The sequence below is a fragment of the Convolutriloba macropyga genome, chromosome 13 (genome assembly GCF_964194025.1).
Source record: "Convolutriloba macropyga chromosome 13, txConMacr16.3, whole genome shotgun sequence".
NCBI classification, from domain to species: Eukaryota; Metazoa; Xenacoelomorpha; order Acoela; family Convolutidae; genus Convolutriloba; species Convolutriloba macropyga.
The window spans coordinates 8,560,468-8,572,681 of NC_134480.1; the positions used below are offsets into that span (position 1 = coordinate 8,560,468).

A 12,214-nucleotide genomic window follows, 5' to 3' on the forward strand; every position below is an offset into this window, starting at 1 on the left:
CAACCAATCAACAGTTGAATTTGACATGTAAATCCACGTGACTAGCAGCAAAATAGGAGCTTGATAAACTACCAAAAATCAGTTCAAACTTGTTATTTTTGTCTTGTTAAATTGACATACAGTGCATATTGCAGCACGCTTTCTTGAGCGGTTAACAACTTGTTATCGTCTCTTGTTTCTGTAGATCATATTAGTGATTGTACAGTTTTAGCTTTACTTTGACTTGTTGAAAAGAGAATTAACTTTGATATTCTCAAAACTTTCTTTCTGAGGAACAAAGTTCCTAAGTAAGAGAAACTGTGTGCAAAGCACATAGTCAGTTGCTCTTACTGGCTTTAACTAAGCCTAGCATAGTTTGATAATGGTTTTATTGAGGCCAATTGAGAAACACAAAATTTGGTGATTAAGTTAACTCAGTATATTCAAATCTGAGGTGAAAATTGTTGAGTTATTTCTGGAAGATCATTTAACCAATTCAGTTCATTCCTTTTTCGTTTGATTACTTTTATGAAAGTGTTGTGCACTGCCAACTTTGCTGAAATTTGAATCATTACTTACAGAGTTATTCAACATTAAAATTTTCGCCCATGTTTTAAGATTGCGTATAAAATATAAAAGTTAGCCACACCAACGCAGTTACCCAGCGTTGTTTGTTTTTACATCAGATAGTAGGCCTACATAACGTTCATAAGCCTGTGAAATTTTATCTCACTAGCATTTGTGGTTAAGGAGATATCATTGAAAAACCTCTAATTTTGAACTAATTTGGTTAATTGGAATTTTGGACTTTTGCTTAATTGAAGCAAAGTCATTTGTTATTCAGCAAAGCTGAACAATTAGTTATTTGAAATTATTGAGTATCAAGTAATTTAACTGCATTCTATAGTATAGCGGATAATACAGTTCACAAAAGTTAACTGCAAAAACACAATATCCGGACAGATTTGAAACCGCTGAAACGAACTGGGCGGTGTAAAGTTTTCCTTGACTTTTATAGGAAAGCAGCCGTTACACCTAGAATCCCTAAACCGAATCGATCTCTGATCAGATTTACTCGAAACTTACACCTGTTACTTCTGCTATCAAAATCACATGGTCTGGACACCTCAAAAGCGCTGTGTAACATGAGCTGAGCGATACTCGAGCGCGGCAGAGTCTGATCAGAGGTGATCTCAGCCTGGGAATGTCTGATCAGGGAATAATTTATCGGTTTCAGTTTGTCTGATCAGAGTTTTTTCCGTCTGGGACCCCGGCCTGGGACAATGTAGAAGAATATCGAAGTTAATAAAAAATTTTTTTCTGTAAAAACGATCTGTTTTTTGTTTCAGAGGAGCTTCTTGGTGGAAATGGTTCAAATCCTTCCTTCTTCGTACCACAATCTACTAGTTAGTAATATAGGATGTATTTTGAACAAAAAATAACCTTAAAAATCTTGAACTGTAAAAACTAAGACAATTCTGCTCTCCTCCATTATGAGTGTATTAGCGTTTTTGTTCACGACTCCCAGGATATTCTCGCCTACTCAATTCTATATATGATTTTGGTTTTTAAAAAATGATAATACATGCCTAATTTTCAATAGCAGATGAACCGTGACCTGAAAAAAAAACAAGTTTCACGGAGGGTTTCAGTTTGAAATGAACAAGTTTGTTAGATTTCGGTCTTTTTTAATTTTGCAGGAAAATTTGGCAATATCAAACTCGTGGGCATTGCAAAGAAAAATATAAAAAAAATATACAAAAGCGAGATATACAAAATTGGGCTAAAAAAACTGTCTTTACAACTGCCGTTGCTACATTGCATTTGAGTGTAACTTAAATTATTGTTATATTGCAGAAGCAGTTCATGGAACGGTTAGTTTTAGAATCTGTAAATATCTGAAAACTTTCTTCGGGCTTGTCTTTCAGTTCTGAACAGTACAATGCTTCCGGAACCCTATTTAGTGCATAAAACAAAAGTGTTCTATACCACAAAGAGAAAATTAGAGCACTAAACTAACAAAATTTGAAAAATGCTTTCAGGGAAGTGGCTCTCGAAAGACAGCAGGAGAGAACTTGGTAGACCCAGTTACAGCTGCAGGGGCAAGTATAGATTCATATGAGATTATATAAAGATAATTGACAAAAAAACGAATTTTAAAAATTAATATCAAATTTTTTATGCATATATCAAGAAATTGGCAGTGAAGGACAAAAAAAGATGGGACCAAGATTGCTTAATTAATAGCCGTGAAGCGATAGCGGCTATTACTGGGGACAACGTGTTCTTTTACCATTCCAAGAATTTGAATTGTATTGGGGCGATGTCTTTTCTTTAAGATATGTTCACACATTTTCATGATTTTGAAGTCAAATTGGAGAGTGATTTTGGTCAAACCAAAACAGGAAAGGGAGCAAAAACGCAAGTGGTTTTGTGGCGTGAAAAGTTTTAACTATAATTTTAAAGTAGAGTGAGAAAACGGTGTTTGAACAAAAATTAGCTTTCTCGCTAGCAGTTTTTTTTTGATGACATGCGGCAATTCCACTTTGATTTTTACAGTTATTTCAATTTTTAATAGCCGCCCTCATCTTCTCAGCCGGCTATTATAGCGCTCCTATTTTTTTTTTACTTCGTCGAATAAAAAAATGTTTCGCTTTACCTCATTTTGCCGCCTTTTCGACATTTTGCGTGAAATCATTTTGACTTCTCTAGGCTAGTTTCTCTCTTCTCTCATTCTGCTAAAAGTGATTTTGAACATCAGTTGCTCAGCAAAGCAATTCAAAATGAACAGTCAGTATAGAAAATTGAAGTCAGAAATAGAAACGGGATAAACCCATAAAGCCCAATTTTAGATGCCCGCTATTTGAACGTCGGTCCTATAAGTATTAGTTACCTCTCTCTAATGCTTATTGTTATTGATAGTAGCCCCTGTAGCCTCTCTCTAAGAAACAGAAGTATGTTCAACTACGAAATGCCATCAAAATAAATCGGACTTAAAAAATGTTTTTGTACGAAAATCTTTTTTTTTTTCACTATCTTCTGTTATTTCAATCCCAGTCATGCTTATTGGAATCAACGGCGGCTATTTTCCGGCAATCTGCCGGGTATGTTTTAGATCGTTTTAATTGTTCTTGAACCAGTTTCATAGCAAATAATGGAAACGTGTGTGTCTTTTTTATGCAAAATTTTTGCTTGACAATTTTGACTTTTCGAGTGACTTTTACGCCCTTGCATTTTTGCGCATCGCGTGATCTAAAATTCTCTTTCAATCACAATTTCAAGCAGTTGAACTCAATCTGCGTCAATTTAATACTAAAATTCAACTGAAAATTGCGCCGAAACTGGTGCCAATTTTTACTTTAAATCTTTATAGTTGTATATGCTAACCTCTAATGTGGTTATTTGAAGCCCACTATTGAGCTTCTTAGTCCTATTTAGGCTTCCTCTCCCCCCTTTCCCCCCGACTGAAGCAGGCTGCAATTCATTTAGAGCTCCCACTATTTGTTCGAGATCAATTTTTCCGACGGTTAGTCGGTTATGTTTTATGAATGGTTTTCCCAATCAAATCATAGTTCATTTTGGGCGTAGTTTTTATATTTGAACCAAATTTCCAACTCTCGCTAGTGGTTTTCTGTTCACATACAGCATTTTGATATTGATTTTCAGCTTTTTAAAGTTTATTTGATCTGTTTTTTTAAATGGATTTCCCAGTTCTCTCATAGTCCGATCTAGATCTAGTTTTTGTTTAGTCAATGACAATTTTTTGAATTGTACATCAGGACTTGTCTTGCCGTGTTTTTCACAGTTTTTGTAAGATGTTCTCACACATTATTGTAACATTGAGCTTCCAAAAAGCGATAATCAGGAAGAAATATGAAGAAATATTGAAGAAATATTTAAATTACATAGCCACTGGGAAGGCCGTAATTCAAGGTTAAAAATTCATTTTTAGGAGTTTTTGAGCTCAATTTTTTGCGTTTCTTCGCCATTTTAACCACTTTTGCGTTAGAATTTAAATTTGTGGTTTGCCAGAGTTGATATACGTTTTTTTGCGATACATTTTTACATTTTTTGTCCAAATTAATAGCAATAATTTTTTTTACTCCAAACAAAAAAACACGCAAATTTATACTAATTTTTACAAAATTTTTTCACCTTTTTTGAAAAATGTTAGAGGTTTTTTAAGCCCTTGGTGTCAAAAGACCTCCTCGTGGGTTTAATAATAGGGTATTGCTTAGTTTTTAGTGGTAATTGAATAGTTTTCAGCATTTAGACATCACAAATTTCAGCATTTTTTGTTAAAACTTGCATTTTTTCAAATTTTTGAAAATTTGTGTCAATTTTCAGTTTTTGCCTGACCTTAAAAGCCAAAGACTCTCCTCAAGGTTTTGATCATAGGTTACTGTATAGTCTCTAGCAGTAATGAGGGGAAGATTTTAATATTTTGAACTTTATCGATTTTTTTTAAGAAAAGGCAAATTCTCTGAATTTTCATTATTATTTCCTCACTGGCCAGGGAAACTCCTGGAGGGTTTGGAAAAGTGTTACTGCATAGTTTATAGTGGCAATGAATTTGTTTTCATTTTTTTTCATATCACTAATATTAGCAGGTTTTTTTTGCACCACAGACCCAAGAACCTCCTCAGGGTTTGATAGTAGGTTACTGCAGTGTTGAGCGAATGTTTATGTTTTTATAACACGATTTTTAGCAGTTCTCTGATAAAAATTTTTAGCGTTTTTAAATTTCCTAAAAATTATGATTAAGTTCCAAGTTTTTGGAAATGGTTTGTGAGTCATTGAAACCCTTCAGGTCTTGAAATAGGTATACTGGATGGTCTCTGGAAACAATGAAAAGGTTGTGAAGATATTAATATCACAAATTTTACCAAATTTTTTTTAAAAAAATTTGTTTTGATTTTAAATTTTTTGAATAGTTGCAGTGTTTAAAAATCTTTACTGGACCACATAACCAATTTTAAGTCTCGTATATGGTTACTTGGCAGAACTCCAGAGACAAAGAATTGGCTTTGAACATTTTTTCCAGTGAAATTTAGAAGATTTCATTAAACTTTGCAGTTCTATGTTTTTGCGAAGTATTTGTCATATTTGCCAATTTTATCTACCTTTAGTGGCAAATTAATCTCAGATCTATTCTGTCCCCCCAGCTTAGTGAGCATGAGTTTTTTATGACCCCCAGGCACACGTGCTATTTTCTTACATAGTAAATTGCTGCATATCAACATATAACTTTAACTGGCGGTCATACAAATCACTGGGGGAGCCGAAACCGAATAGATCCTTAATCCTTTTCAAAGCTGGTGCGAGAGTTATTGAGTATCTTGATTTGTGTCATATAAGACCTTTGATTCTTTTAGGTTCTCAATTTTTTGGCAATTTGCGTTTTTTGGTGTGGATTGTTCAATTAATCTGCTGCTCAGGTACATTAGGTCTGTTTTTCTTGCAATTCGTTGGATTGTATTTCAGGACTTGTCCTGCTATGTTTTTTTAATTTGTCCTCACCGTCGATGATTCTTGCGACCATTGACGTCTTCAATATTAGCGGTTTGTACTGCTTTACGGTTAAAATTTGTGTGTGTGACCTCATTTGTTTTGCTTTTAAATCATTTGCGTGACTCACTTCACTAAAAAAAATTACTTCTGAACTCACTTAACGAACTTTAAATTTTATGAACATTTACTAGTTAAAAATCAATAGTGTGCATCTAAGCAGTGCCAAACGCATATGCCCTAATTCTTGAGTATTAGATTCTTGAATTTTTGATTTCAAATATTCTTTGAAAAATTAGCGCTTTTTCCTTATAGATCGTATGTGTCTCATAAAAATGACAGTACAAACCTAACCCAAACATTTAGTGGTCTTTTGAAGGTCGGCTGGTCAATCTGTCTATCTTGTTTCTTCAGTTGTTTCAATTCCCTGGAAGGCCACAAGTGTCTATTGCGGCTATTTTCCGGCAACCTGGGAACCAATGTTTGATATAGGACATTGGAGGCGGACGATCACCTGGATTCCAGGTAGGAGTGGACCCCTTTGAGAGGTTCTTTGCTTCCCTAGCTGGGGAGCACTGCCAGTGTGCAAGAGGAGAGCTGGGAAAATTCAGTCTTGAGTGCAAGTAAGTGATCATGCTCGACCCCTCCCCCTCCCACCCCAACCCACCTAGTCAACGGGAGTGAACACACTTAAATATTTCTGTCGTTCGACCGCTACGAAAACAAAGTTTTCCTAGCTTGATGAATAAACAGATGGCGCCATATTAACTATCTATAATATAAGCGTGTATTCTCAAAACTAAAGGTTTGAAATTACTATTCTTTCATTAAACTCCTGACCAGAAAGTTTTATCAAAGATATTATTTGATCCTTTGGTTAATGCTCAATAATCTCTATAACAAATGAGAAAAATTTTTAAAAAGCAAGTTTTGAAGTGCCAGTTTTTTTCTGTTTCTTAATATTTTTATTTATACTATGTAAGAATTATTATTTAACTATATAGCATTCCTTTGAAAAGTCTGGTAGACATTTTTAGAGGCCATTTCAAATTAAGTTTATTTCCGTGAAAACGAGACAGTTTATACAACTTAAAACCAAACAAAGTTTCGAAAAACTAACCTAATTTAAATGCCTCAAAATTATCCTAGAGAAGCCAGAAGAGTAGAAAACGTTGTTGATCTGACAACAGATTATTCAATTTTACATATAGAAAAGATTGTGTTCTACGAATTCTAATACATTTGGTCAATATATAACTAACAAGGCGGCTCATCAATGTTTGTTTGCGCATAATGTTCCGCTCCCACTCATTCAGTTTTTGGCTTAATTGTCTACCAAATGAGGAAGGGATGGAAAACATTAAAAAAATCTGAAGCATTTTTTGAAAATATTGGTGTATGAAAAAAATTGCGTCAAACTCAAATCACTAATTCGATTTTTGAAAAACGCCGCAAGATTTGCCGTGGAGATTTGCCAATATTAAGTATGCGAGACAAGAAAAATTAATGTCAAATTACAATATCGAACATTAATAACATCCAAGACTCGATGTCTGATTGTAGAAAAGCTGAATAACAGAGACTAAATAGCATCAGATAAAATGTAAACCAAAAAAAATAGTTCATTGTTCATCATTAAAAAGAAATGGAGCCAGTCCTAATTGAGACTCGCTTACAAAAAGACGAAAAACAACAAACGCAGCTAACTTAAAAATTTCGCTCATTATTTTTGAAAAGAATTGGTTCCAAAGTAATTAAAACCACTAGAAAAGAACTGAAATTATCAAATGCGCTTGTAGTATGACCATTTATAATTGCATTGGATAAGACATTGAGACCTGTCATCAAAAAGAATTTTTTCAAACGACAGCAATTAATTTAGCAACTAGAGAAAAAAATCAAAATGCTTGCAAGAAAACGGCGTCGAAGCCGTTATCAAAATAAAAGTTGCCCTAATGATAAGGAATGTTTGATTGCAATTTTTTGAAGGCCAATGAAAGTATAAAATTGAGCACTCAATAATGAGACTAACAAGCAGACAATTAAAGAGCAAAATTAAAAACAAGGTTCGTAGTTTTCGAAAACAATTAAAATAAAGGAAATGAAAATCATTACTTATAAATTGAAATGAAAAATTGTGTTTGTTAATTCCTGTAAACCAGGCCCTGGTATTTTTTTGATCAGATTATGTCCTACTTTTATAAAGAAAGAACGTCAAATACAGACAAAAGATCAAAATAACTTTTTTTCGAAAAACTAGTATCAAAGCATTTAAAACCTAAATGAATTCATCTAAAACATTGAATATTTTAATTTTCGCCGTCCGTTTAAACTGGTAACTTTATATGTGACCTTTAATTGATCAGATTAAGTAACTGATAGACTATAAAGAACAGAAGATGAAAAGTTAAAAGAATATATTTTTTCAAAAGCAGTTCAATTTTTTCAAAAGCCATTAAAACAATCAGCGAAAAAATAATATTACTAAACAGGTTAAATTAGTTCTGATATGCAAATTGTTTTGACCTGCCATTAATTCGAAAAATTCATATTTCTTTAAAAATTACGTCAACGACATACAAAAACAAAAAAAATGAAAAACCGATTTCATACCGATTACAAGCATTGTAACAGCTGCTCTCCCAATCAGTTGAAACGACGAAAGTTTTACACAGCCCAGTTCATTCTGAGTGGTTCAAAATCTGTCCAAATATTTTGTTTGTGCAGTTTGTTCTTGTGACTGTATATCCGCTATGCTCTTACCGTTGCATTACAATTCAGTTTGTAACTATTTGCTAATCTTAGTTCTTTCAGTATCAAATCACACTGGATTTGCTACAGATCACACAAAACGGGATCTCTTTATGTAGACCACATCAATCCGGTAGAAAAACAAATCAAAGACAAAGATATATGTCTAAGACCTGTTTATGCAAAAAATATTTACACTTAAATTGATGTTGATTTTGGCTTTTGTACTCACGAGTTGAAATACCAGAAACTGGGGTTCGTAACAGTTGAATTAGAGCTCCAAAGATCCGTAGATACAAGACAGAGTAACAATTCACTGCTCAAGAATAATTTAAACGCAAGACTCAGTAACAAGTTAATTACTGCTCAAGTCAGCTTTTTCTTGTAAAATTTTGCTGAGTTATATGAAGAATGTCGTTTTCTGCGGCTGCTTTTGCTGTGTGTTTTTGTGTTGTTTTTTGTTATCTCCCCCTTTTTCTCCACATCACTTGACTATGACTGTACCAGTAACTATAACTAAAACTCGGACTATTACGATGAATAACAGACAACTAATGCAAAAGTGTCTTCCCTATCTCAGTTTTTATGCTGATGTATTTTCCTAAGCTTGATGTGAAAGCGCAGCCTCAACATCTCCGGCCCTAATTTCCTTCTTGAAATCGTATTCATCAATTGTTAGTACTGGAGCTTGACAACAGGCCTCCTGAAGACTCCGTCTTTTGTCTGAATTGTTGCTGATCGAATTGCTTGATCAGAACTTTTTATGGTTTCTGTAACTCGACCAATTTTGTAATACCCTCGTTTGTCACTGTCTTCGATCATTCAAATGTGATCACCTTGGTGCAAGTTTCTCTGAGATTATTGGCGGTTATTTCCTTCGGAGACACAGCAATTTTGATCAGTCGGCAATGAATCGATTATTGGCGGTTCTGCTTCAGACGCGGAAACAGTTTAGTGGCTTTGTTGATTTGACAAAAATTTTTGTCCGTGAATAAATAGTAACCGATCGTATTTAAGTTTTTGAAAAACTTTTGTTGTTCTGTCCGATGCGAATTCAAACCACTCTGTTTGTCGAGTACTTGCTGAAATCTGTTTGTCGATCTCTTGTATCTGTTGATAAATTGTTTCGATTTTGTTGGGCTGGTCTTTGTTCTTTATAATATCGTAACCTTCTCGTTTTTTTCGTAGCTGATCTGAGCAAGTCTGGATCTGTTTATTCAGGTTGCTGAGACTCCGTGATCCAGTCACTTTGTTTCGAAATTTAGGCAGCAGCTTGTTTCTTTAATGAAAGTCTCTGGTACAAAGAATTTAACTTTGTAGTCTCTTCAATAACTTGACAGCAGTTTGTATACCACTATCCGGGTTGGCAGACCAAATGTAACGGCTGCTCTCCTAATCGGTGGCGACAAGGAAAGTTTTACAACAGCCAGTTCGTTCTGTGTGTTTCAATATCTCTCCGAAAATTTTGTTTGTGCAGTTCCCTTTGGTAATTGTATAACAGCTATGTTCTTACCGTTGCATTACAATTCAGTATGTAGCTATTTGCTAATCTTAGTTTTTTGAGTATCAAATCACACTGGATTTGCTACAGATCACACAATACAGGATTTTTTTATGTAGACCAGTTCAATCCAATAGAAAAACAAATCGAAGACAAAGACATATGTCTAAGACTTGTTAATGCAAGAATATTTAAACCAAAACTTGTGTTGATTTTGGCTTTTGTACTCACGAGTTAAGATACTAGAAGCTGATATTCGTAACAGTTGAATTAGAGCTCCAGAAATCAGTAGATACAAGACAGTATAACAATTTACTGCTCAAGAATAATTTAAACGCAGGACACAGTAACAAGTTATTTACTGCTCAAGTCAGTTTATTGTTGTAATTTTTTGCTGAGTGATATGAAGAAAGCCGTTTTCTGCGGCTGCTTCTGCTGTGTGTTGTTTGTTGTTGTGTTGCTTTTTGATATTTCCCCATTTTTCTCCACATCACGTGACAATGACTGTACTAGAACTATAACTAAAACTGGGACTAATACGATGAATAATTGACAACTAAAAAAAAGTGTTTTCCCTATCTCATTTTTTTTGCTGATTTATTTTCCTAAGCATGTTGTGAATGCGCATCCTCAACAAACATAATCAATTCTCTGAAATCTTTGGATATAATCAACTGTACTTTTTTCAACTCCTATAATGTGATATGTGACCAAAAGGGAATAGGTACTTGTTGAAATTAGAAAAAAAGAACAAAAGATGCAAAGTTAAGAAACACTAACATTTCTCGAAAACAATTTTTTTCAAAGTCATGAAACACATCAGCTATCAATTCAAATCGTTAAAATTGATCAAAAGATTTCTCTGACGGAAACCATTAGGTCTATTTATAATCAAAACATTCATACGTTTACAAAACGTTACATATATTTAATAAACTCAAACACTGAAAAAATCGAAAAGAAAAATTATTTTCTTTTTGAAAAAACAAACGTCGAAGCCATTGAAACCAAATTTTTTGTTTTGAAGTAATTTTGCTCAATTGCTCTTTCCTTTTATCTCAAAAACGTGATACCTGAGCAGTAATTAATAAAACAGTATAGAAGAAAATCCAATAACAAAATATGCAAAGAAAAAATAGTTTTTTTAAAACAGTTTTTTTCAAAGTAATGAAAAATTATCAGCATTTAATTGAAATATTTAAATATGTCTGTTTATTCTCCCAACAAACACAATGGGAACTGGCAATAAGCACAGTTTATCGATTGTTTAACGAAAGATATTACAATACAGACAAAAATCAGAAAACAATTTAAATTTTTTTGCGAAAAACCGTTGTCGAAGCTTTTAAAACCGTAATCAATTCACTGAAAAATGGATATCTCCATATGCATCTTTTTTTGTTTCTAAAACATGAAATGTCATTTTTGGTTGATGACACTAGGTAACGAATAGACAAAAAAGATAAGAAAAAATCGTTGACATTCTTTGAAAAAAATTGTCGTTAAATTCAAGAAAAGAATAAGCTAACAACTAAAACCAGTAAATGTTCAGTATTTCCTAACATATGTTCAGTATTTCCTAACTTTTGAAAAAAAAAATAAAACAATAAATGAGTTGTCAGCATTTTCATAATGTGAAAAAACCAGAAAAAGAAAAAACATGAAAATGGGCATATGCCCAAATATAGAAATTTTTGCGAATTAAGTAGCATCGAAGCCAGAAAACAATTGCTTGAAGCGTAAAGCGGCAAGAGATATAAGCCTTTATTTAGTTAGAAGATGCACACTCCTTCTGCTGAACCTCAGCTAAAATTTCCCCAAAATAGGAAAACATTAGTGGAAGAGCTCTATAATCCATTTTTTTTGGAAACAAATGATTTCAAAAGCCAAAATGGCAATTAGCTTTCGGGTAGAAAAAATAAAAAACCATTACCTGGTAATTGTTATGCAGCCAATTCGACAAATTTTGAATCCAGAAAACTATCAAAGACAGCAGAGACAAAATTAGCTCTCTCTTTAGGTGAAGATAAATGTGTAAGCTTTTTTCTAGATCTTCATTTCCGGCAAGTTTAATCAAAGTTGACTAAAGAAGCTGATTTCCTGCAACTTTCGATGAAAAATTGTTTTTTGAACTTTGAAGAAAATTCGAGCCAAAAATTTAGAGGAAAAATTTCATCATTACTTTTTTTCTTTGGAAAACCCACGACGTTTAAAAAAAGATGGAAAATAACCTCAAATACAGACAAAAATTGGAAAAAAAAAAATCTGGCACAAAAACAAGTGTCGAAGCCCTTAAAACCAAAAAATCACTAAAATGTTACCTTTATTCAATTGCGTAGTCCTTCGATGCGAAAGACGTAATATCTGACTGGTAATTAATAAGACTAGCTAAAAAAAGACAAAAACAAAAGATGAAACGCAAAAAAAAACTTTTTTTGAAAACATTTAATCTCAAAGTCATGAAAATTTATCAGC

The 12,214-nt window shown here is 33.3% G+C and overlaps 2 protein-coding genes across 2 annotated transcripts in view; one reads left to right on the forward strand and one right to left on the reverse strand.

Annotated features, from left to right (window-relative positions):
- The window catches only part of LOC142352294 (xaa-Pro dipeptidase-like), a 453,762-nt gene that overhangs the window by 225,609 nt on the left and 215,939 nt on the right, over positions 1-12,214 (reverse strand). The gene's annotated exons all lie outside the window — the stretch shown is intronic.
- The window catches only part of LOC142352306 (uncharacterized), a 69,681-nt gene that overhangs the window by 23,926 nt on the left and 33,541 nt on the right, over positions 1-12,214 (forward strand). The window contains exons 6-9 of the mRNA XM_075404838.1: positions 1,329-1,385; positions 1,837-1,853; positions 2,022-2,081; positions 5,980-6,110. Of these exons, the coding sequence (XP_075260953.1) occupies positions 1,329-1,385; positions 1,837-1,853; positions 2,022-2,081; positions 5,980-6,110 (265 nt within the window). The remainder of the gene's footprint in view (positions 1-1,328; positions 1,386-1,836; positions 1,854-2,021; positions 2,082-5,979; positions 6,111-12,214) is intronic.